Raw genomic sequence first — 25845 nt, 5'->3', positions numbered from 1 at the left:
AAAATGATGGAGGAATGTTAGACGCAGGAAAAAGAATTTAAAATAAAAGAAATAGAACGTTTAACTTAGACACGGATTGTAACATTAAAACATAAATTAAGTGTCTTTCCTTTTTTTCACTGTCTGAGATTCCAGCAGGGACGAGAGATAAAATATGCAGATATGGTAAGATTTTAACTCCTCATCACTCATGTTCACTGACACGCAGGTTTGTGTAAAGTAAAAACACTCACGGGTCCCCACTCGGACACAGTCCAGTGGCGTTCGCAGGGAGGACCGGTGCAGTTTTTGACGTTCGGCGGTTTGGTCAACGGGTCACATGGTCTGGTCTCATCAGAGCAGCGCACATCGCGGGTTACCTGAGCTTTGCGGCCACATTTAGCAGGACACTGCAATGAGGAAAGAGTCGTTGTCATGAAGAAAATGAAGCACGTTGATTGGTAGAAATGCATTAATTACATTATATTCTTTATTGTTTATCTTTGCTTTGAATAAATATCTTGAAAAGACAGAAGAAAATTATTTCAGAATTAGTAGGAACTTTTATGGGTGGCCTAGGCATCACTTTTAAAGCTTTTTCCTCAAAAATGCACAAAACCACCCCAAAAACATGTTTATTACATTTTCCTAACAGCACCGTTTACTGTTCGTATGTAATGTAAAAGAATGAATGAATGACTGTGGTCATGTCTGCATTGATCCACAAAGAAAAAAAAAACATCAGCATGCGTACCCGACATTTCTGTCATTCTCTCTCTGTGTCATACAACCTCTAACAATCTAACAGAGTCACATTTAGGGTTTTTGGTGTCTGTTAAGTGTTTCTGGAGAATCCATCAGTGACCACAATCTGACCACAAGACTGTAGCACACAGCTGCAGCCCTCAAAGCTTGACAAGAGAACGACAGAGATATCTGCACTGCAAGAAAAAACAAATCCTGCAGAGTGCCGGGGAATGTTTGCACAGAAATCAAATGCAAAAATCCAAGCAAACAAAAAAATATGCAAAGTAAAGATACTCTGTATGTTTTAAAGGGACAGTTCACCTCAAAAGTACATGTCTTTCTTAAGCTTGTAGTGCTATTTATTCAGCTACATCTACTCAACACACAGAAAAGTAAATCAGATTGTTTTAGTATATTAGTACAAGCTCACATTCCTGGTTTATCATACCTCCATCCACTCGGCCACCTCCCACTGTGGGCCGCACGCGGGGCTCTTGCAGGGTCTTCTCTCCACGGGTCTCTCCAGGTCAGCCATGGTGCAGAGGTCACTGTAGACCGAGCTGTCCAAACCCGGCGAGAGCATCTTCCAGCAGCGCACCTGACGAAACTGGAAACCTTCCCCGCAGGTCCTGGAGCACTCGCTCCAACTGCTCGCCTCCCACCTGAAAGATTTGTCCATAATTATCAGAGGAAAAGACGCAGCCACAGTAATGATCTGTTTATTAAAAGGTTTATGTTCCTCCGGGGGATCGCACCTGGGCTGACATTCTCGGCCAATGCAGAAGTCATGGACTGGCTCTGGTCTGGTCAGAGCATCGCAATACATATCGTGTACTTCCACGCCATCGTAACGAACACATGTGACAAAGGACCTGGAGACTCCTGGATTGTAGGCAGAGTAAACTGATTTATGCAACGCATTTTATATACAAGGGGGGAAAAAGCACAGTGCACACAGAGTATCAAAGTCCTTTCTAAGTGCATTGGATTTCTGTATATTAGTGCAATTCCTGTTTTGTCTTGAAGCTGTACCTATATTGAAAAAAAAGTCCAGTGGAAATCAAAGTGACCACTAGTTCAGATGAAGTCAAGCTCAGCAGGAATCTCAGTAGATCAGCTTATCCTAAACTGATGGCTTAGGTGTTAGCTGTCTGCTAAAAATCTCTATACTGCATGCTATCTGAGATGCTTTCGCCCGTTCGCGGTTTTTACAGGTAAAGTTGCTGTGCTGCTTTCCAGAATTGGAAACACTTATTCATTCATAACATTTGTTCATTAAAAAACAGAGAAAAAACATGAAACATAAAAGTAAGAGCGGGAGAGGAGGTGGGTTGCAATGCAAACCATCTTGCACATGTGCAGCTCCTGTGGACTGGCTAAAACTGGTATATGTTCAAACTGGATGCATAGACAGTACAGCTATCAGCTCACATGGGCCGACACAGAGATCACCAAATTTGCAGGAATTGGAGTGGAGCTTGAATTTGTGCCCTGGCATAAATTACGTTAATAATAACTTGTTAAATCTATCTTCATTTTAAACAGAAACAGAATGCATTGCATGTCTTACATAGACAATGGGAAAATTACAAATTATATGGAAAGGAACAATCACTTCGCTGCACAGCAAATGCACAGAAAGTTGCTGCACCACACAAGCTCTGTCAGGTTTCAAGAGTCAAAGGTGTTACAGGGACCTGTCAGGTCTGGGATCTTAACTGATATCACACTCTCACTGAACATGGATGTTCTCATGGATGTTTTATGTGTGCTTTGAGTGTTTGCATACCTATGGAGCAGGTCATGCTGCACGGCTCCTGTGATGAAAGTTTCCAGCGGTACAAGTCAGCAGGACTCAGCTTCAGGTTCTTCTGGTAGAGCCGCTGATTCCCCCTGTCACGCACAAAGGACACAGGTCAGTTGTGTGTGTTTGAGTATGCAACTGCAGCATGCTATGCAGATGCAGTTCCTATGAATCCTCAACCTGCAGATATCAAGTTTTCAGGGCAACATTTTAAGAGCACGTCTTCAAACCGGGTAATTTGAATGAAATATCCTTTTTGGGACTTTTAAGAATACCCAGGAGTAAACACACAAACACCCACACAGAGGCAGGCTGTCTCCCAGGCCTCAGACAAGCACAGCATGACAGCTGATTCACAGCCCGCATCCCGGCAGACGCACTTTGTTTTTTCACCACATCACATAAAAGTCATGCACACATTCCTGTCATAACAGTCGTTCCCAGACATTTATCTGAAAATTGGAGACACGTTGAGTTATACCTCACCGGCATCCCTCCATGTAAGCCAGACCAAATCCTGTCCATTATTTTCTCACCAGAAGTGATGGCAGCCTGACAGCGGAACACGTTCCCCTCTGCATCATATTTCTCACTTTTCTTGCAAATACCTTGAATTATTTGTTTCTAAGCACGGCTGCATTTCCCACCTCCTCCACCTTCCTCCCCTCTGTGTTGCTCTGCTCCGCTCGTTTCCTCTCCTGTCTCTGTCTCCCTGAGGAAAGGGCGTGTCGCTGTATGTTTTATAGCTGCTGGCTGCAGAACGGGTGAAGCCAACATGAATTATAAATATGACAAATGCAAAACCTGCCAAGTCTACCTGTCGGCCTGTCCTGCAGCATATATCTGCCTGACTGCTGTACTGACCGTATATCTACTTGTCTGTCTGCATTGCTTCCTTGTACAGTACTGGTACACCTGCTTTTCTGCCAATTGGTCTACCTGTCTGACTGATTTACTGCCTGCACTGTTTATCTATGCGTCTTCCTGCTTTGCTGCTTGTCAGTTAACATGGCTGTTTTTTCTTGCAACCAGTACAGTGTACATTGTGTATATTGTCTCATCTAACTGCCTAGCTACATGCACATGCGCCTGATTACCTGTCTAAGTGTACGTCTGTCTTTCTACCTGCGTTACACTGACTACCTGTTATTTTGGCAAAGCTGTCTGTTCCACTAGCACTCTCACTTTGAACCTTTTCTTGCCGTCAGTCTTGTCTCAATGTGACACTCTGTGTCTCTGCCTGGACATCTCTTTAAAAGCGCCCATTTCTCTCAGCCTGCTTCTCTTTAGCCTGCAGCCAGAATCAAGTCCAGAGGTTTGACAGTGTGTGAACAGTCTGAACACTTTCAGTCCAGACTTCATCCGATTTGAGATGAAATGTCTTTATGTGAGCCCAAACCTGAACCTGTGAACAACGGGCTTCTGCTCTGCATCATCTTAAAACTCATATGCGATGCTGATGTCCCTTATGCTCTTTTTACATTACCTGGTTCTGTTGGAGCGGTTGGAAGTCCTCCCGCCGCTCGGCACCGTCCTGTTCTGGCTGTCTCCGCTGTCGTTGCGTTTCTGGCCCAGAGTAAACTCGAGTGTATCGTTTAGATCATCTCGCTCCAGGCTGCTCAGACCCACTTCTGCTGGTCCCACCTCAGAAGAGAACAAACTGTCTCCCTCGGTCAGCAGCTGGTTGGTCGAAATGTTGATAAGTAACTCATCTGCACCAATTCGGCCGTCCATCAGGACCCTCCAGATGAGGTTTGGGGAATCGGGTGGTGTATCCAGGCCCGCACCATCAGTAACAGGTTTGGCAGTGCTGTCTATTTGGCTGCTGTTACCTTCACACAAAGTCAACAAATTCAGCTCTGCTTATGATGGAAGTCATTACAAGTTATCTGAATAAAGGATTTCATAAAAGTATATTTAAAAAAAAAAAACAGGAAACACTAAAATCACCAACAAAACCTGTGATTTTCTGGAATCTGGAGAAATCTCTGCATGGAAAGAACAAGGCTGAAAACGTGTAAGAGTGTCAAACACAAGTCCCGGGGGCCAAAATTGGGACCAGAAAACTTCTAAACCAGTCCAGTGGATTGCTTTGGAAAATGTGAGAGAGGACATGCTCTTTGGACTTTAAACTCTATTTTTCTATTTATTTTTGTAGGTTTTTTTTTTTTTTTTTTACTTTTATAGCTTTTCCTAATGATAAAGACCTGAACCATGGCCACCATGTATGTCTGTGCTTTACCTTGTTACTAGTTACAGAGAGCTGTGCCGGCAGATTTCTTTTATTTACTAAAGCAGAATCTTTTAACATGTAGAGAAAGTGAGTAAAAACTCAGTGAGTAAAAACAGAGAGTGAAAACACGAACGAGCGGTTTCAGTCGGAGCGCAGCATCTTGTCCGTAGTAGGATGTCGACTGGAGTAAAAAGTGTACGGCGAGCCTTTCACCACCGCCGCCTCTCCCTGAAGCAGTGGTGTAATGGCCTCAGCAGTCAGCTGAATGAGCTGAGAGCCCTCAGGAAGTGCCATTACTGCTCATGTTTGTGATGCTGCCTTTCTTAAAAGAAGAAAACGCCACAAAACTCTGAATTTTTCATCTGCTGCTGATTGTTTTTATCTAGCCGCATCATGAATAATACAGAGTTGCAAAGGGCCATCTTACACACATCCAGAATAAGGCAGTAAGATGGAGGGTGGTGCTACCTGGCTTAGGATCCATCATCTGTCTTACAGTCATCTTATATCAGAACTTATTTTTTATATTGCTTTATATGCCCTGAGCTACACTTCCAGGAGGTATAAAGGTAAAGGAATTTTTTCTCTAAAAATGTGCATGTAAATTGTATGTATTAGTGTAATAGTTTATAGAGAACTTGTCACATAATCTCTACCTGTAAACTTTGGGGCAGCTACTCCATCTTCACAGTCGATGGCTGCTGTCTCCTCATACACCTCGTTGGTCTCTTTGCCCTTCTGCCCATCTGTACCTTCTGTCTCCACCTGGCCCCCAGGAGCCACCTGGTCACAGATGCTGCCATTGGGGGTCAGTAGACCACTTACTTCTACAGACACCTCTCCGGCTGAGGTGTCTGACCCGGTGTAGACCGGAGGAGGAGGAACGGGTGGCAGGGAGTCTCGGAGGACTGTGTATTCGTAGGTGATGTAAGGTGTGCGGCCATTTTGGTTCCACACCTGTCAGATGAGGAGAGTAAATCGAAGATGTTTATGGAGTCACAAAACAAAAACTATAATTAGACCAACTCAAGGTGGTCTCAGAGATAGACTCAAACATTCAGACAGAAAATGTTTGGTTTAATTAAATTTTTTTATATAACTGTTGCCTCAAGGATGAATGTGTTGGCAGTCTCCCCTGCTACGGTGAAAAAAAAACATGCCGTCAGTCTGAATCAGCGGGACCTTTAGCCCATAGCTAGCTAATAAAAACAGGCCATTACAGCAAATATTCCTACATTTCTATCATATAAAGGCTTTTGTGAAATATTGTGTAACGATTTTTAATGGGGATTAAAAATGAGAATTTGTGATATGTGAAGTCAGTATATACAGTCATATGAACAAGAAAGATTTCACATGTTTTCAGTTTTCAGTTTGATCCGACTGTTTGTGCAGCTTTTCGGCTGTCCAGCATCTCTCTGCATTGCTATCTCCTCGGTCCCAGCGACCTCCCAATAAAAGAAGCTGATCAACCCAAGCTGCTCTGCCAGCCTCCTGACACCCCCTGAACCCACTGCACCACGACTCCTGTGCAGCAGAACTGCAGACCACACCTCCACCACAACAACATTGATTCATTATGTTTTGTGTGTGATTGTCTATGCTCAGCTCTCTTAAGGTCCCGTCAAAGACACAAGGTCTGTACTGGGCCATTGCGAAACATTGATTCTTTTCTTTTTCAGCCGTTCTGTTGTAGACTTGGTGCTGTACATGAGATCATTGTTATGCTGCATGACCTAGTTTTGGCTTTAGCTGTCGGACTGAAGGCCTCATTTCTGGCTGTCATGGGCAAGTTCATGGGCAACAATGCAAGATGCCCAGGTCCTGAGGCCACAAATCCCAAATTATGACCCCTCCACCACCATGCTTACAGTTGGCATGAGGTGTTTGTTCTGGTATGCCGTATATGCTTTTCTTCAAATGTGGCTCGTTGCAGTATGGCCAAACTTCTCCATTTGGCCTCCAAATTGTTCCAGAAGTATTGTGGTTCATTCATAAGAGACTTGACGAACCCAAGCCGTGTTGCAATGTTTCCTTTAGAGAGGTTTGGGCTCTCATATGCTCTTGCATATTCAAAATTTTCATCTTAAAATTGCTAACTGGTCACCGATTGAACCAACACAATAAATGCTCACAATGAAAATTCATAGTTCTTTTTGTGCACACGTTTGAAATTCATAGGTGTTGTCTGTGCACATCTGCACTTTCCAAGGTGAAAGCATCGATTTCATGTTGGTTTTTTATGGATGAAGCCACAGTACTTTAACTTTGCACCATGGCAGCAGCGTGGTTTCCACAAGCTATAAACAACAAGACTTAAATCATGGAATTCAAGAGTAAAGGAGGAAAGGGTAATGTGTACCAGAATATTGATGGGTTGGTCAATGGGGCCTTTGGCAACAATGTACTCGATACCAGTCTCATACACGTCCATAGGTCGGCGGTATTTAAAGACGGTGCCTGCTGCATGGAAATTCTGCGGACTGTCCACCTTGTAGTCACCGTTAAAGAAGAAGTTTCCTGCCTGATCAGTCACAGCTTTAGGAGGGGGAGAAGCAGAATTAAGAGAACTTTAAAACAGTTCTTTGCTTTCTTTTTACACACTGCAATAATATTTGTGTGTGTGCGTGGGGGGGTATATACCGAGAACATCAGCCAATTTCTTCCTCTCGATGATCTGTATGTCCCAGGAGCCTTCAGGGATTTGAGTTATAAAAGAGTAACCTGCATGACAGCAAAGAGAAAGTCATCAGCAACATGGCATGCTCTTTGTTTATTTAACAGTAATGACAGATCGGTCAGTTTTTAATTCAGTGTCTGGTCCTGTCCTAGTTATATTAGGCCATGCTACACTGTAATAATAGTTTTTGAATATGCATTAGGTAACTGAACTGCGAGGTTTACCCAGAGTCGAGGGTCCTCGACGGAAGTTTCCAGTGACTCGGCTGCAGCTGCTGCCGTCACCCTGACAGACACCACACTTATCCAAAGTGTTGGAGGAGAACAGTACCCCATCACATCCAATTGGCTGAGCAGCAAGGCAAGATGTGGGAGTACAGAAGACAAAGAATCGTACTAAACATGTGATAATAATTAGCTCGCTTACCACAATTGTTTTGGGAAGGTTATCCAGAAGAATTTACTGTGCACAAAAGTATCATGTGTAAAAATGGTACTACTGAAAGATTTAGCTTCTTCATTGCTTCTTCATGTTTTGTTTTATCTACACATTGTAACTCTTGGGGATTTCCCAATTATTGTCTCAACCTTAATGAGAAAAAAAACCATAGTTCCTCATGCTGCATTGAAGGTGTCTGTATCTTTATTGTACTGCATCTAAACAATGTTTCAAAGCAATGTAAAACCTGTGCTTCCTGAAGTGTCCGCTTGAGGCTGGCTCCAAATCCCCACAGATCTTAACATACCTAACTTTGGCTATGTGATTAACACATTTACAGTCTGAAACAAAATACAGTTTCGGTCTGTAAAGCTAATTTCCGCCCTGTTCTCTTCCACTTATCCAGTGCAGGGTCACAAGGGTGCTAGGAACTATCCACGCTGTCATAGAGTGAGAGGCAAAGTACACCCTGGCAATTTAACCTAATCCCACCAATTACATGCTTTTGGACTATGGGAGGAGGCCAGAGGACGCAGAGAGAACCGACATAAACACCAAGGAATATGTGACCTCCGCATCCTCCAGATGATGGATTTGAACCCAGTACTCTCTTGGTGTAATGTTCATTATAGAGTGCAGAAACCAACAACTGACGTGATGCTACATCCTGCAGTGTGGCTCGGCAATAAATACAAATAATGTTGTGTTAAATTTGATTGGGAGACATTAGCATTTAGTGATGCCAAATAAATAAGAAGCTGGACTCACCTCACACTTACCGTCCACGCAGACGCCGCGGTAGCTGCTGTACTTGCAAGACGTGCCGTCTCGTGCCATCACCATCAGCTGCCTCTGGCCGTCGGTCGTGGTGCAGTGGAGGTCACAGGGATTGCTGGAGATATGAACGTAGTCATCTGGAGACAAATGGTAGATGTTTTTCACTGTTTTATACCCACTTAAATTCGCAAGGTCAGACTGCATACTGCATATTCCTAATAACTTCCGGCAATGTTATACAATTATTCTTTAGCCACAACTGTTCATTTCTTTACTACTGTACTCACACTGCATCATAGTGGTACAAATATATGCTGGTATATACCAGTATGATGTATATAAATAATATACAATTATTTCAATTATAGTTTCATTATGAGGACTCAAAGCAACATCAACTCTCACTGGTTTTGTAACCTGATGAATCTAAGTAATACTTTTACTCCTTTTTTCTCAGGTTTGATTTCCATTAATCAATAATAATAAAAAACGCAAATCGGATTCTTTAACTAGTCCTCAACAATTAGTCATGAATTTATCTGCCATCATACTGTTCATATCCTGGTTTCAAGTTCTCACGTTTCCTGTTTTATTTTGAAACATCTCAAACTGTTTTCATTCTTGTTAATTTTGCTTCTACTTCCCAAGCCTGCCTCAGTCCTGCTGTAGTAAGTCTGAGACTGTCTATCGCATTACCCTCTGTTCCAATTAATTAGGCCGTGCCTGTTAGATCCTACAAGGCCATAATAAAAGTAGCTTTTTTGAAGGAAATGCTAAGGCATCTCAAATGTGCATTATTTTTAAACACCACCAGAGGGCGATAGCTCAAGTTGCAAAAACACTACTGGTCCTATAGGAGTCTTTAGGAAAACGGCCCTTTGCTGGTGTTTCTGTAAACACTTTCCCGCTAAGTTTATGGGCTCAGTCACTCATTTCAGGTCGTATGAATAAAACATCAAGTCCATTTTATAAATCTTGGTCATTCTAAGTTTCAGTATGCTCCACCCCTAAATCACATCCAGGTTCAAAACACCAGGATGCCAACTGCGGTAATGTCACGTCTTTTTCAGTGTCTGCTGGTCCCACCTCAGCTACAGTAACTGATCAGAGTTGGAACTCTTGACCGCTCTTTCAGGAGCATTTTCATGGCTGGTGTGATGAATTTTCAGATGTGCTGCAGTTTCACTTAAGAAATTCTGTGATTTTGTTCATTAAAATGCTTCGTAGCACTAATTGGCCAGTGTCTGTGTGACGCTCCCAAGCAGTCTATAAATGCACTAACAACGATAGCATTGACTAATGCCTTAGCACTTGACCTGGTCATCCACTATCAGCACATCAAAATCAAAGAGGCCAAGTCCATCTTTTATATGCAGTTAAAACCACTTTATCAGAAGATATACAAAGTTTGTTACTTTGGTTTCTGGTTGTGTTGAAGACTAGCAGGTCATAGAGAAGAATTCCCTCATTACTGCACTATTTAAAGAGAGGCTGTCAAGGTTTTTTATTGGTGTTATTACCGGGATATAGAGGTTTCCACTGATAGTTCCTCCCATTATAACGTTGTGAGTTAAAGGACCAACATTGCTCCTCTCTGAAGCTCCTCCCAGTGGGAGGACATTCCTGCAGAGAAGAGACACAACACAGACCATTTAAAGAGGTTTGTTTCACACTTGTTAATATGTGGTTTTACGGTATGCTATACAAATAAATTCTTGTTAAGCCTTTATTTGTGCAGAGGTGGTTTCTGAGAGTACATTGTTGGAAACTCCACCCAGCTCCATGACAGCCATCCTGTTCAGTCAGCCAGTCAAATCCACCGTGTTTGTTTTAATAAAGGTGTGAGACAAAAATGAACTGGAAGTGTGTGACTCACTTTGGTGTTGCAGAGATAATATTTCTTAGCAGTTCCCGTACAGGTCATGTTGTCCTTCCCAGCAGCAGCTTTCTTTCTTTGGACCGAAAACAAACATTGAATGAAAAAAAATAAGGCAATAAAAATCATACTGAGTAGAAAACACAGTAGAAATATATCAGCATTGTTCATGTCTGTTAGCTAAGCATAAATACATTTCACCCCAAACTTATCACTCTAAACTGAGAGACTATATAGTAGGTAGCATTGAAACTGTTGACTGTCAGGTTCTACTCAATATGAACCTATGTAGGTCTTTTATTGGAGTATATACACTTCATTGGGTACACCTTGGTGGGGAAGAGATTTTGGCCCATATTGATATGTTAGCATCAAAGAATAGCTTCATATTTGTTGAGAGCAGATCCAAGATGTGAATGTTTCATTGCGCCACATCTCAAATGTGCTCTATTGGAGTGAGATCTGGTGACTCTGGAAGTCATTTGAGTACAGTAAGCACATTCTCCTGTTCAGGAAAGCAGTTTGAGATGATTTGAGCTTTGTGACATGGCAAGTTATCAGCAACAATATTCAGACTATAAGATTTTAAATGATGCTTAGTTGATATTAAGGGGAACAAAATATCCCCCACATAACTGAACCACCACTAGAAATCTGACTTACTACTAACAAGAAGGCAGGATGGTTGAATGCTTCTGTGTTGGTTGTGCCAAATTCTCACCCAAGCGCTCAAAAAAGTGAACGTTTTTCTAGTTTCCTGGTTTTAGCTGACAGGAGTGGCACCTGGTGTGGTCCTCTGTTACTGTAGCTCATCTGCTTCAAGGTACAACAAGTGTGCATTCAGATATGCTCTTCTTCATAGCTTTGTTGTGTTGAGTTACTGTTGCCTTCCTATCACTTCAAAGCAGTCTGGCCATTCGCCTCTCACCTCTGGCACGAAGGAGGCATTTTCAGCCAGAAGTTATAGTTTCTGTTTCCTCTTCTCAAATTTCCTACATTTTACTGTGAGCTCATTGAATTAGAACATGCACAACTGCCACACATTACTATTAATGTTTCTGCATGGATATGTACTTTAATGCTTTCCTGTTACTGCCATTAAAACACGAGAGTCTAAAAATAAGTTGATCTGCATCTTTGCTTCATGTGCATCTTTGCTGATTTGATGAAAGCCCAATTAGGATTGGGCTAATTGGAATTTCATCAAGTCAGCAAAGAGGCACAGAAAAGAAGATCAGACACCAGCTAGGGAGGAATAGAAAAACAAGCGCAACAACATTGTCATCCTCTATGTAGCCGGTGTATCAGAAAAACTCAGGCGAGTCTTCTCCAAGCACGACATCCCGGTGCATTTCAGACCCAGCAACACACTCACACAAAAACTGGTTCATCCCAAAGACAAAACTCCAAAACACAAACTTAACAATGTGGTGTTTGCTGTACAGTGTAGCGAGGAATGCCCAGACCTCTACATTGGAGAGACCAAACAGCCACTTCATAAACGCATGGCACAACATAGAAGAGCCACCTCCACAGGACAAGACTCGGCAGTCCATCTGCATCTAAAGGACAAAGGTCACTCTTTCGAGGATGCCAGTGTTCATATTTTGGACAGAGAAGACAGATGGTTTGAAAGAGGAGTAAAAGAAGCCATTTATGTCCACTGTGAGCGACCATCTTTGAACAGAGGCGGGGGTTTACGACACCAACTGTCTGCCATCTATAATCCAGTTTTGAGATCCCTTCCCAGACGCCTTAACGCCCACTCACATCCTGGGCCATCTGACCTCAGGAAATCACATGATAGGGTGGGTCCAGGTTTCACAATGAGCTCACCCGAAACCTTGGCTGATTGTAACCTACACCAGTTTTCACACCTTGGCTCATGTGATTAGGTAGAGGATCATCAGGGGGTCCTTTGTCCCTCTTCAGATGAAGCTTGTTCAGAGGGGACGCTCCCACTCTGAACAAGCTTCATCTGAACAAGCTTCTCAGATGAGAGGTGAAATGTCTTCGAGCAATTTAAAGAAGTCCAGACGCTTTTCTTTCCAAGCTCCTTAGACCAGTCAGCTTTACAGTCACAAAGAGCACCTTATAGGACAGTCTGCCTACAAAGAAAAATCAACTGGAGCTCACAGTAGAAAAATTTGGAAGTTTATTGGAGGCAAGTAATTTTCCCCTCTGCGGTGATCTTAGGCCAAATCCCACTTTAACTGCTGACTGTATGTAAAATACCATGAACAGTATTAAACAGGGTTGGAGATGTGTCCATTTCTGGGATATTTTAGCTTGTCGTCTGGTGCAGACTGACTGACCTCTGTTTGAGGCAGTGACGCTCCTGTGACATCACTCCTCCTCCACAGGTACGAGTGCATGCTGTCCACTTGGCCCATTCCCCCCACCAGTACGTGGTCACCTCGAGCTGCTCCTCCAGACTGTTGGAGGCCACTCCGTCCTCCTACACACACACACGCACACACACACACAAACTTTACTACTTAACACTGCTTAACCAGCCAATGTAGTAGTGCCTTTGTTTCGTGTTAATACTCTTAAAGATGCCATATGGTTTTTATTTTAAAAACTGTTTTATAAAGCAGCTGGCCGAGGTCTTCCTCAGTGCCATTTGGGTTCCTCTCCAGTGAACCAAAGATGGATTGTAGCCTTGATGAACTTGGCCTAGCAGGAGAATAACCTCATCTCCCATTTACTACTATATACTCATATCTTCTCTAACTGTAAACTTTCGAATTTGTAAATATTTGATCAAACTTTCTTTGCAGCACAGGAAGTCACATTATCAAATTTATTTAAAACATGCAAATTTCAATCCATAAAAGGGGGCATTTCATTTGTTGCATTTAGCTCAGAATTGCAAATTCCTGATTGTACTCTAAAACTGACATGATCAAGTAAACTTCACTGTAGGCTAATGGGCTAATAATTTGCTAAACCTTTTGATATTCTGGGCATCTGCCACTAGTGCTAGCACTCGCTGTGGAATATTGACACAAGCAAAAGTGGCAGAAAAAGCAGAAGCAGCATTAGCAGCTGTCATAGCATTAATGCTAGTAGTATAAAAACAGAGTTAGCACAACAGCGTGCGTCACAGTCGAGCAGAATCACGCTAAATGATCGTCAGAGTGTTTTGTGCTGAGGCTTTGGCTCGTGAAGACGTTCAGCATTTCACACATTCCTGATGTGCACCAGCAGCATTAACTGAGGCCGGTGGCTGTGTCGCCTTTTATTCAGACAGATTTATCAGAGTGACCGCTGGAATGTGCACTGAGCACCTTGAAAAGGTGTGAGATGGAGCAGCTGTGGGAGAGAGAGAGAGAGAGAGAGAGAGAGTGAGAGACACTGGAAATACCAGACACTCAGCATATGTGAGAGAATGGGAGATGGGCAAGAGTTAGAGTAGAGGGAGCTGAGAGGAGTCATTGATCGGTGGGCTGACAGATCAGTTTTACGGCCGTTCACCAAACTGCTTAAATTACTGAGCATTTGGTATTTTAGACTTTTATGTCTTTTAGTTTCAGCTCAGTTGGTTTAAATTGATTTGTTTTGCTTTGTTGGTGCATTCTGTCACTCTTTAATTTTCGCTCTCAGAGAAAGAAGTGATATTTCTCAGTCTGGCCATCCTATTAAGATCAATTTAGTTTGAACATGGCATTTTACAGTACGCTACCTCTGACACCAGGCTTGTTTAATGTGACTACTCATGACTGATAGCAATGGTTCATGTACAGTGGATATATAGCATGTATATGGTGCACATGAGCCTACATTAACTTAACTGGTCATAAAGACTGTTTTCAGTGGCTTTCAGTTTAAACACGATGTCATGGTTTTACTTTTAGTGGCTTTATTTCTGGGGAGGAATATTGTTTATCAGAAATCCGATCATTCAAATTGTCAGTTCATAATTTTTTTTTAAACCCCAATATCATATTTTAAAGGCTAATTCTATGTACTTACTAATGTAGTTTCTTTAGGAGTTGCAAAAAGCTCATACTATAATGAAAAGCGTAAGCTTTGTTCTGTAATGAATTATGTCAAATATGAAGTACACGCCATAGGTGGACCTGGCCACTGTGGTCATTTTGAAGCCTCTTTCCCTGTTGCTATGTTGTTTCTTGGAGCCCAAAGTTACCATATTTGGACAGAGGCTGGAGTTGTCAGTTCACCCCAGAAAGCTTGATTAACAAGCTATATTCAAAATTAGGAGAAACTTACTGGACAGTCTGCACCACATAGCATGTCCTGTTTAGTGACTCTTATTAGAGGAGGTTAGGCTACAGCTGCCTGTCTCAATCAAAGCTGAAATCTCAAGATTTAGATTTTTTTTTAAATTCACCCCTGTATAATTTTTATTAAGCTAAAAGTCATCGAGATCAAAGCTGTTCTTTGTACCTGACTGTAAACATGCATTTCAGTGCTGCAAAGTTTTTCGTTTTAACGTAGACATCTACAGTGACTGACTTGTATTTGAGCCACCCTCAAGTGGCCACTGTGGGTAATGCAGTTTTTGACACTTCTACGTCAGCTTAATTTCTGCCCACGAGGTTTCTACTTTGTATAAACACAAATTCGCCAACTAAAAGTTCTATTTTCTCATCTCCCTTAGAGATATCATATGATCATCCATTATTCATCCTCAAACTGATTTTGCTTCCTATGTGTCAGGCTTATTGTTCAGCACATGTTGAAGGTTCTAAAGCACCAGATACAACACATAAAATAATTTTTACCTGTTTTAACAGGTTTTAGTTACCACATCAAGACATGAGCATTCAGTACAGTGATGTTTATTCCCATTGAAGTATAAGTAATGTTTCTGAAGACTGAACATTTACTAGTTGTAGTTCTACAGCTTTGGATTACTGACAATCTTGCCTTCATATGCAGTGTTACAGTGCTCACTCAGTCACTGCAGCAGAGGCAGACAGTATAAACATAGTCCTCTTTGGTCTAGGACTACGCCTCATCCATCTCCGAGAGTCCTAAAGTTCTTGCTAGACAAAATGTGCTTCAGTTTGTCGGAGTGTATGTTTCCCTGTAACAGAGGAAGAGTGTTTTCCTGTTTGCTGTGTACCTGCAGCCCCCTGGTGGACAGGTTTCCCAAACACATCGTCAGCGTCAGGAAGCCCAGCAGAACCACGCCTGTCTCCCCACACTGTTCCCATGACCACACCCTCATCCTGATGAATGAGAGAGAGGAAAGGATAAAAGAAATAAAAATAAGTTTTAAATGTCAACAAAAATATCTTGAGGTTTATGAGACAGCAGCCCTGATGCTGTGATTAATGAAGGGTATTTGGGTAAAAACCTGTCTCTGAATGGAAGCAGCCAGAGATGTGTGTTTAACAAAGGTGGAAGAGTTTGAAGGGAAATCTGATGACCGCTAATGACTTCTTGTGGCCAACCACTTAGGCGAGCTTTGGATGCTGAGACATGTGGGTGTTTTTTCACTCTAAATTGAGGCTTCTCAGCTTCCAGACTCTCAGAAGGGTTTGAAGTGGGACACATTTGTGGTCATAATATTTCCTTTCTGACTCTGCAGTGAAAGCCCTCACCTCTCACATCTGTAGTTGTTTAGCTGAACATAAGTGCTGCTGCTGTCTTTTACCTTTGCAGAGAGTGGAGGGTGTTTTACAAGAAATCACATAATTGCTGATTTCTGAGATATCTGTCCAAGATTCAAGAGAGCACTGGAGCAATTACGGGAGTGGTGTCAAACAGCAGATACACAATAGACACGCAACAATGTGCAGAAGAGCACCATTGGCACTGAAATATTCTGTCAATCCTATTTTAAAAAGTGAAGATCTTGCAAAGATTTCATTGTGGCAGTCCTATTTGATGATTAGAAATATTTATGCCAATTCAAGAAATACGGTTACATAATGAAGCAGCTACGGAGGTAAAAGGTCCTGGAGTTGATTTAAAATGTTGCATTTGCAAAGGTGATCTCAGTGCAAATAAAATCTTTTCCTTTAGTAGCACAAAAAAGCAAAAGCAAAACATTAATAAGAAACAAATTCATCGGAGAGTTACATTGAGCGAGGTCAAATCAGTAATTCTAGAATGACCTCTGTAATACAAAACTGCCTGGATGCAAACATAGATCAGCAGTGAAGGATGATCACGGGATTGTTTCCACTGTAGAGAAAAATTACCGTTGCGATATCCAGCCAAGAGATTAACACACTTCAAGAGGAACACATATTCGTATTTTAGTGTAACATAAAAACAAGACGTCACGCAAAAGACAAAGGGGGATCATCAAAAGCCACAAATCATTCATCGGCCTCAAGAACTGAAAGAGTTAGATTTGATTTTTTTAACATAAAACAGCTACAAAAAAATCCCATCAGTTTTTTTAATTACTTCATGATTATTTAGTTTCAATTAGAGCATTACGCAAGATGATTCTTACCACTGGAGAGGACAGGATTAACCTGTGCTGTCATCTTTCTCAAGATGTTTCAGGCTGTTTTCATAACTTTCTATAATTTCTATAGGACTCATTTTTTAATAAACTAAACAGAGTTAAAGGTTAACTGCCATTATTTTCTTAATTGCATTAAAGTATCTAAAAGATCATCTGATTCAGGTGAAGTCTGCTTTGAATAATCCAGTACGTTATGCACAGTCAGGTTTCCGAGCACATCAGACAAATGCAGACAAAACAATGGCAAGCAAAGAGCATTTTCTCAGATAATGCACGCTGGTTTTGGTGTACCAGCTGTAGGTATCCAAATGTGTTGGCAGTCTGTGGAGACTAGCGTTGGCAGGTGGAGAGTGGCACAGACAGGCTGTTGAGGGCCACAGGTGTTGGAGACGGGAGTTGGACAGCACAGAGGCCAACGTAAAACTTAAACAAGTCTCGATGTGCTGGAAGGATGAAGGTAAGTTTCCTAGGACTTTACACAGGTAGGTCTTTGTTCAGCTGTTCAGACTATAAGGAAATGTAGATGTCTGTATGTAGAGGCTAACATAAACATGTACAGACATACAGGAAAAGGAGGGTACTCAAAGGACTCTGCAGTTGTATATATGAGTTTGAGGAGTGTAAGAGTCAATACTTAATTGTTGAAAGGGACACAGAAGAGGTAAATGCTCCCGTTTCAATGCACAGAAATTAATTCCTGCAACATATCCCAGTTTTCTTTTGTTCATTCGAACATTGCAGCCACATACCTTTAACTTAGCACTGTTTGCCGATTACTTTTATCATACCAAACTGTAGTGCTGATTCAAGAGCAGATACATTTTATTTGTAGACTATCATCCATTAGCTACATTTTTCACAAGAAAAGATACAGGAGAATTTGGAGGAAGGATAGTTACATTAGTGAGTAAGCTGCAGAAAGGTGCAATGAAGAAAGGGGTTCAGCAAGCTGCCCATACCTGAGGCCTTGGAAACTGCAAAGCAGCTGGACAGCACCAGGCCCCGACATGATTCACGCCCACTGGCTGAAGAAGCTGACTGTACTCCATAAGCGTCTGGCCACATAAATAAACCAGTTACTAATCAACGAGAGACACTTGGAATGGCTAACAGAAGGCCGGACAGTCCAGATCACCAAGGATCCCCAGAAGGGACCAGTTCCATCCAACTATCAGCCAAAACACCAGCTACTGGTAGACAGAACAGTCGCTCAAGATTGCAAGACTAGGCTCACTAGGCACACCACCTAGTGAGCCCACACATTGACCCTGGAATGCCTAGAGCTATACAAGATCAACATTACCCTAAGAGCCTTCATCAGGAATTCAATGGGGATGTTGCGTACAACACTAGACAACTTCAAATCTATAGCACAAGTCACCATGTAGTGTGGGATCTACCAAGGAAATGCTCTGTCCCCACTGCTCTTCTCCAAAACTCTGAACCCCCTCAGTGAGATCATTAACAAGACTGGCTACAGATACAGACTATGGAATAGAGCAATCATCAGCTACCTCCTCTACATGGATGACATCAAGCTGCATGCCAAGAGTGAATGAGACATCGATTTACTCATCAACATCACTTGGACATAAAGCAATGACATCGGAATTTCATTCGGATTGGAGAAGTGTAGCTGGATGATAACAAAGAGAGGGAAGGTAATCAGACCTCAGGAGATTGAACTACCAGAAGGGAAAATTGCAGATATCAAGGACTGCTACAAGTAGCTGGGAACAGCATCAGCAGGTCCATGCATGGCATGTACCACTGCCAGATACAAGAAGTGGCTGACATTGAGAAATCCTACCAGTTCCTGGACAAATGCAAGGCATAAAACTCCATAACCAAGTGGCTGGCATAGTATACAGGAACATGTGTGCCGTGTGTGGCCTGTAAGTCTCCATGTCAAAATGGGACACATTCCTTAGGGTGGTTAAGAATGACTGAACTAAGATCCTGTTGGACTTCCACAGACAGACAACAAACTGTTGGCTAACCGAGCAGTGGTGGACAAGCAGAGGAAAACGGCCACACTGATAGATGTAGCTACACCAGGAGGAGGGTAAAGGTAACAGTGGTCCCAGTTGGGGCCAGCCCAGCCCACAAGTGCCAAACTTAGCAAGTGTCTCCAGCAGATCCGTGGAGCAACATCTGAGATATCTGTCCAAAAGAGCACACACTGAGGAACATGTGATGCGCAGGACCCTCAATCTCCCAGGCCTCTGATAGAGGACTTGAGCTTGAAGGATAAAGACCGTCCATGAGAGGGTGTGTGTAGAGATAAAAACATCAATAACCACAGTCACCATAACATTTGATTTGTTTGTTATGTTGTTTTGACTTGTCAATTGTGACGCAATCACCATGTTGGGTTAGGCTAGCAACATTGTTACCAAGTATAAAACACAAACACCTACCTGCTACGTACCAGAACAATCAAGTACTGCCTGAAATACCTCACCTAAGAGGTGTTCAAGAGAGACCAAATGAAGTGCCCAAACCACATCCTTCACTTGTAGAGGAGCAGCAGCTCTATTCTGAACTAGTCCTGAATCACTAAATTCCACCCACAGAGTCCACCCACACTACAGAGGAAACTCATTTGTGCCTCTTCTGTGCAAGATCTCCCCTTTTTGGTAAATGACCTCAGCTCCAGTGGGGAAGTGAGGGTAGGAATATATGTCGCAGAGTAAGTCAACAGCTTCACTTTCCGCTCAGGGATCTCCTCACTACCAGACCGGCACAGCATTCGTACCACTTTTGGCTCTATCCATCTGTTAGTCTGTCCTGTTCCACTCTTTCCTCATTTGTAAACAACACCTTCCTCGACTGAGCAGAAACGTATTCCCAACCAAGAGTAGGTTGGATCTGAAAACTGCTGTTCACAAACGCTGTCCATCTAATCTGACTGGGCTGGAGCTGTTTTGCAAAGAAGAATGGTGTTGTGTGGTGTTAGTTCAGCAAGTATTACACACACACGCAGGTAGGAACAGAGGATTACCGGAGTTGACTCCTTTCTTTATTTTTCTTTTTTTCTTCTCCAAAACCACAACCAGAACAACATACTCACTAGCGCCCTCTAGCGCTTCTGGTAAATGCATCTACAGAACAAATGCAATAGTATGTGTGGACACAACATCTCCCCCTTTGAACAAGGACTTCTTATGTGAACCTGACTTCATCATTCTGATGTATGTCACCTAATACACTTTTAACATATTTCACATTACTCAGTAACATTCACTTTCCCATGACAAAGTCTTGGGTCCAGCAAGGTGGGTTCCTCATCCTGGTGGGCCTAAGCCTACTATCAGACTCAGAGTTAGATGCTAGATCAGTTCCTGGTTTATGACAGTCCATTGTTGTGTCAGAATCAGTACCTGCGTTCAGCTCTGACAGAGCCGATAAGTGTGAGGCTTTCCAGGTCCGTCCATCATCCAGCAAATAAGTGTTTGGTCCTTTCCTTGTCATGACAGTCCTTGGTTTGGAAAACTTTAACTCGCCTTTCTTTACCTTCCACGGCTTCCTAACCCGTACCTTGTCACCAGGCTGAAAGTTGGATGGTTTGGCGTGTCTGCGAGCATCAGTGTATTCTTTCATTTTCATTTGCTTATTCTTAACTCTTTCGCACATGGTATGCCTCTCTGTCTGAGGAACAGGCATATCCATTACCTGTAACTTTGTTCTCATTCGTCGTCCATGGAGCAGTTCTGAAGGGGAAACTCCAGTTGTTGAATGAGGGGTTGCTCTGTAGTCCATCAGGTAAGTTCTCAGGAACGATTTCCAGGGTTGTCCTTGAATCGAGGCAGTCTGTAGGCAGTCTTTAATGCATCTATTGAATCTCTCAACTTCCCCATTAGCTCTTGGGTAATACACTGAGGATCTCAGGTGTTGGATTCCCCTGCTTTTCAGGAAGTCAGTGAACTCAGCAGAGAGAAATTGAGAGCCATTGTCACTTATCAGTGTCTTTGGATTCCCTTCATGAGAGAAAACTACAGAAAGGAATTGAATGATAGTAGCTGCATCAGCTCGGGGAGCAAAAGCTACTTCAGGCCACTTGCTAAAGTAGTCTACCAATGTGATGGCAAATCTACAGTCAGAAGGGGCTATTTCAAAAGGGCCTATGATGTCCACAGACACCTTTTCCCAAGCAGCAGCTGGTAAAGGAATGGGTTGGAGTGGAGCATCATGGGTGACAGCGGACTTGTCATTCTGTCTGCACGTTGCACAGTTCTTTATCAGTGTCTCTATATGACAATCCATTTTGGGCCACCAGTACATTTCCCTCAGGCGTTGTTTGGTACGGACGATGCCTTGGTGAGTTTCATGAGCTATATCAGTGAGTTTTTCCTGCAACGACTCAGGCACTAGCAATCGATGTGTACCTCTGATGATGCACTCGTTCAAGACCGCGAGTTCATGGCGGATTGGGAAGTACGGCTGTAAGTCAGGATCCAGTGACGTCTTCCTAGCAGGCCAGCCTTTCTGTATCTGCACACGGAGCTTTGTGAACACTGGACAGTCTTTGCACCCTGACTGGAAGTCATCCTCAGACACAGCACTCAGATCAGTGAGGATGGCTGCAACTGACTCCACATCCTCTGCACATGCCATGTCTGTCTCGGAAAGTGGAAGCCTAGAAAGACAATCAGCAACATGGTTCAGTGACCCAGTTCTATATTCCACTTCATAATCAAACTCCAACAGGCGAGCTGACCATCTGGCTATGTGTAGACCAGCTCTGTTATTGCCCTTAGTAGTCAGCAGTGTTGTCAGTGCTTGGTGATCTGTTCGTAGGAGGAATTTTCTGCCCCAGAGCCATGTGCGCCATTTTTCAGCAGCCCAGACGCAAGCTAGAGCTTCCTTCTCAACGATTGAGTATTTCCTCTCTGCATCAGACAAGCTGCGAGATGCAAATGCAACAGTATGTTCTGCATCATTACCGTCAAGTTGAGTCAAAACAGCACCTACACCGTAGTCTGAGGCATCTGTTGAGACTATGGTTGGCTTACTGGGGTCGAACATCACCAGGGCAGGGCTGTGCACGATTAACCGCTTGACTTGATCAAACGCTGCTTGAGCTGCTTCGTTCCAGTGGAATGAACAGTCCTTACGCAGAAGAGCTCTCATAGGTTCAACAACAGTCGCGTAATTTGGCACAAACTTGCTGTACCATGCACTCAAGCCAAGAAATGAGCGCAGGGTTGCAGGATCAGTAGGGGGCGGAGCATGCAGGATGGCAGTGACATGAGAGTCATCTGGCAGCAGACCTTCTGGACCGATCTTTTGACCCAAAAAGCTCAGAGTAGTTTGACGGAGTTGACATTTGTCAACATTGAGTTTCAGTCCTGCATTGTTGATTCTGTGTAACACAGCACGCAAGTTGGCCTCATGTTCAGCTTCTGACGTTCCGTATATGATGACATCATCAAGGTAGCATTGCACCCCTTTCTGGCCGCGTAGGATTTGTGTCATCATCTTTTGGAAGGCTGCAGGTGCTGAACTCAACCCATAGGGAACTCTGCAGTACTGGTACAGTCCTTCATGTGTAATGAAAGCAGTGAGCCCTCTACTCTCTTCATGTAGTTTCAGCTGATGGTAGGCGGATTTAAGATCCAGGGTGGAGAACATGACAGCCCCACGCAGCTCAGACAGTATGTCCTCTATCAGTGGCAAGGGATGACTGTCAGCGACCACCGCTTTGTTAGGTTCTCTCAAATCAACGCACATGCGTATGCCACCAGTCTTCCTTCTAGTGACTAAAATCGGGGAGACCCATTCAGATGCATCAATTTTCTCTATGATGCCATGTTCCTCAAGGTTCTTGAGTTCTGCGGAAACAGCATCACGGACTGACAGGGGTAAGCGTCGAAGTTTCTGCTGTATTGGTTTCACTTCAGGTCGCACCTTCACTTTATGTACAAAGTCCTTTGCACATCCGAATGCAACTGGAGACTCACATTCCTGTTTACATTGAGTGGGCAGAGCCGAGGTTTGCTGGAGTGCAGCACAGACCTTGGGACTGTCAAGAACTAATTGTCCCCCTTTTATGTGTAGCTGGAGGGCAGTCACCAAGTCCATTCCCAGTATGGGTGTTCCTGTTCTCACAATGTAGAGATCTGTGGAGGCACTCTTGCCATTGTAAGTAATGTCAGCTCTAAGACACCCTAATACATCCAGTTTCTCTTTTGAATATGTAATAAGCTGAACAGCTGGATTACTTAACTTAACTGAGCCAAAATTTGTGCTGTAAACATGTTCAGGCAGTATGGAAACACCAGACCCTGTGTCTACTAGTAGCTTAACAGTGCATGCCTGTGCAGTATTTGGTACAGTGACTGCAACAGTGCACATCAATTTAGCCGGATCACCACTGACACAATTGTCAACAGTTAAAACACACATTTCAGGAACAGTCACTTCATTAACAAGCTTATGAGAAGATTTACACACTCTCGAAAAATGTCCGATTTTCCCACACGTATTACATTTGCAGTCTTTTGCGGGGCAGGATTTATCATTGGCTTTGTGATCAGCTGAACCACAACGGTAGCACGTCGGAGCTGTATCCGTTTTTTTAGCTGCTTTGTATTTTGGCTTGCGCATCTTCTTTTGTACTTGAACAGCGGCAACAGGCTTTGTTTCACCGACAGCAATGGCCTTTGCATCAGCTATTGCAGCCTCTGTACGCCTAGCAATTTCCAAAGCTCGATCGAGCGTCAAATCCTCCTCCATTAGCAGTCTTTCACGTATACGAGCATTATTTGTCTTCTCTACAAGTTGATCCCGCAACATTTCATTCTCCATAGCCCCGAACTTACATTGTTTCACGAGCTCACGCAGTGCTGCAACGTAGTGATCTGTAGACTCACCGACAGCTTGGGCTCGTTGCCTGAAACGGTATCTCTCGGCGACAACATTGACTTTAGGATGAAAGTACGTTTCCAAAGCCTTTACGGATCCCTCGTAATCATCCGTAGCGAGTGGTAAGGCGCTGTAGATTCGTTGTCCCTCCGTTCCCAAGCAGTGAATGAGCAGGGCCCTCTTCCTCTCCGTAGCAAAGTCATTACCCCCGATCGCCAGCAAGTAGTTATCGAACAACTTTTTCCACGCAGCAAATGGAATTTTCGGTTCGCCCGGGCAATCCAGGAACACAGCCGGGGGTTGCAAAGAGAGCAGAGCCATAACTTAATCACCACTACTCTCGTCGCCACTTGTTGTGTGGTGTTAGTTCAGCAAGTATTACACACACACGCAGGTAGGAACAGAGGATTACCGGAGTTGACTCCTTTCTTTATTTTTCTTTTTTTCTTCTCCAAAACCACAACCAGAACAACATACTCACTAGCGCCCTCTAGCGCTTCTGGTAAATGCATCTACAGAACAAATGCAATAGTATGTGTGGACACAACAAATGGGCAAGAATTTCAGTCGCTAGATGTGCAAAGCTGGTAGAGACATACCCTAAAAGACTGGCAGCTGTAATTGCAGCCGCAGGTGGTTCTACAAAGTATTGACTCAGGGGGCTGAATAATTACGCACACCCCACTTTTCAGTTATTTATTTGTAAAAAATGTTTGGAATCATGTATGATTTTCGTTCCACTTCTCACGTGTACACCACTTTGTGTTGGTCTTTCACATGGAATTCCAATAAAATTGATTCATGTTTGTGGCTGTGATGTGACAAAATGTGGGAAAGTTCAAGGGGGCCGAATACTTTTGCAAGACACTGTAGTTCTCATTCATATTCAGCTGCAAAAAAGTGAGGTGGAGATTGCTGGTCATTGAAGGCAAAAGGACGAGACCACCATCATACTGACTAGCCATTGGAAATTTATATCCAGTCCAGTCGACTATCCAGTCCAGAATTGGCGTAACTATTACAACTGATTTAGTTAAAACCACACTTTCTTAAGCCTAGGCTGTGTTTCCAGCTGAAAAATACAAATGTATAAAATATAAATGTTTGATGGGTTCTAGTGCTTCTCTCCACAAAAAATATGTTTTTTAAGCAAACAATTGTATGTACGAGTCTGCAAGCGATACAATGTTCAAATTCCTGCTGAAATTAAATGTTTTCTCTCCCTTAGTTTAAAATCCTAAAATTATATTTAACAAATGATGCAAATATATGTTAATTTATTTTGAATTTTGTAATCCTGAAAATCTTGTTTCTTTTGAGGCTAAATTTCAGGGAACCAATGTGAATCCACAGTAGCAGACGGAGTTAAATGAGCTCCGGAGACGCATATGCAGACGTATACGTTCATATACACATTGAGCTTCTAGGAAAGATCTCATAGTACATCCTGTCTCCTCAGGTCCAGTTAGGCAGCCTTGTTAAAATAAGCAAGCAGCTCGTCTCGCCCCTGTTTGCAGTCTGGCTTTCTCTGGCACTAAATATTGGTGACAGGTGTCTTAAAGCAGGCACAGCAGCACCTGGACTTCATTATCCAACCAGACGCAGCTGGAGCCCGGCCAGCTGCCAAACACACATACAGTCAGACACAGCCACACATGTGCATACACTCAGCCAGTTCGTGACTCTGTACACACACACTTAGACACATGCACACTGAGTATTGTGCACGTACAGGTATGCAGACATCATGGCATAAATGTACGCGCTCAAACACACACAGTCAATCACTTTCTCCAAATCTCCTTCTTTGCTGCTTACGCATATTTGCACAATGATATTAACCTACACCCAAGTGTATTTTAATTTTAACCCTAATTGCTCTTTTGAGAAAGTGAACTCGCCAACATGTCAAAAGTTGGTGCTACTTTGGATGGTCTGCTATTGTAATTATCATGGTGTGAGCTATTAGCCATATCTGACACTTGTTGAG

At 43.0% G+C, this 25845-nt stretch overlaps 1 protein-coding gene across 2 annotated transcripts in view; it reads right to left on the bottom strand.

Moving 5' to 3' along the window:
* The window catches only part of LOC308404464 (ADAMTS-like protein 2), a 43426-nt gene that overhangs the window by 5155 nt on the left and 12426 nt on the right, over positions 1 to 25845 (bottom strand). The window contains exons 1-15 of one of the 2 annotated variants that reach the window (XM_080894530.1): positions 23864 to 23998; positions 15630 to 15735; positions 12850 to 12992; positions 10535 to 10610; positions 10179 to 10281; positions 8650 to 8795; positions 7668 to 7791; positions 7407 to 7487; positions 7126 to 7301; positions 5420 to 5720; positions 4017 to 4362; positions 2516 to 2619; positions 1482 to 1608; positions 1175 to 1388; positions 234 to 389 (exon numbers count right to left, since the gene is read on the bottom strand). In XM_080894530.1, the coding sequence (XP_080750656.1) occupies positions 234 to 389; positions 1175 to 1388; positions 1482 to 1608; positions 2516 to 2619; positions 4017 to 4362; positions 5420 to 5720; positions 7126 to 7301; positions 7407 to 7487; positions 7668 to 7791; positions 8650 to 8795; positions 10179 to 10281; positions 10535 to 10610; positions 12850 to 12992; positions 15630 to 15734 (2202 nt within the window). In that variant the 5' untranslated portion in view covers position 15735; positions 23864 to 23998. Of the gene's footprint in view, positions 1 to 233; positions 390 to 1174; positions 1389 to 1481; positions 1609 to 2515; positions 2620 to 4016; positions 4363 to 5419; positions 5721 to 7125; positions 7302 to 7406; positions 7488 to 7667; positions 7792 to 8649; positions 8796 to 10178; positions 10282 to 10534; positions 10611 to 12849; positions 12993 to 15629; positions 15736 to 23863; positions 23999 to 25845 lie in introns of those variants that run through there. The other variant, XM_080894529.1, reaches the window with a different exon arrangement.

Source organism: Rhamphochromis sp. 'chilingali' (genome assembly GCF_963969265.1).
Source record: "Rhamphochromis sp. 'chilingali' genome assembly, chromosome: 10".
Lineage (NCBI taxonomy): Eukaryota > Metazoa > Chordata > Actinopteri > Cichliformes > Cichlidae > Rhamphochromis > Rhamphochromis sp. 'chilingali'.
Note: the sequence above shows the minus strand (reverse complement) of the source record. Positions and strands in the feature narration are given on the sequence as shown.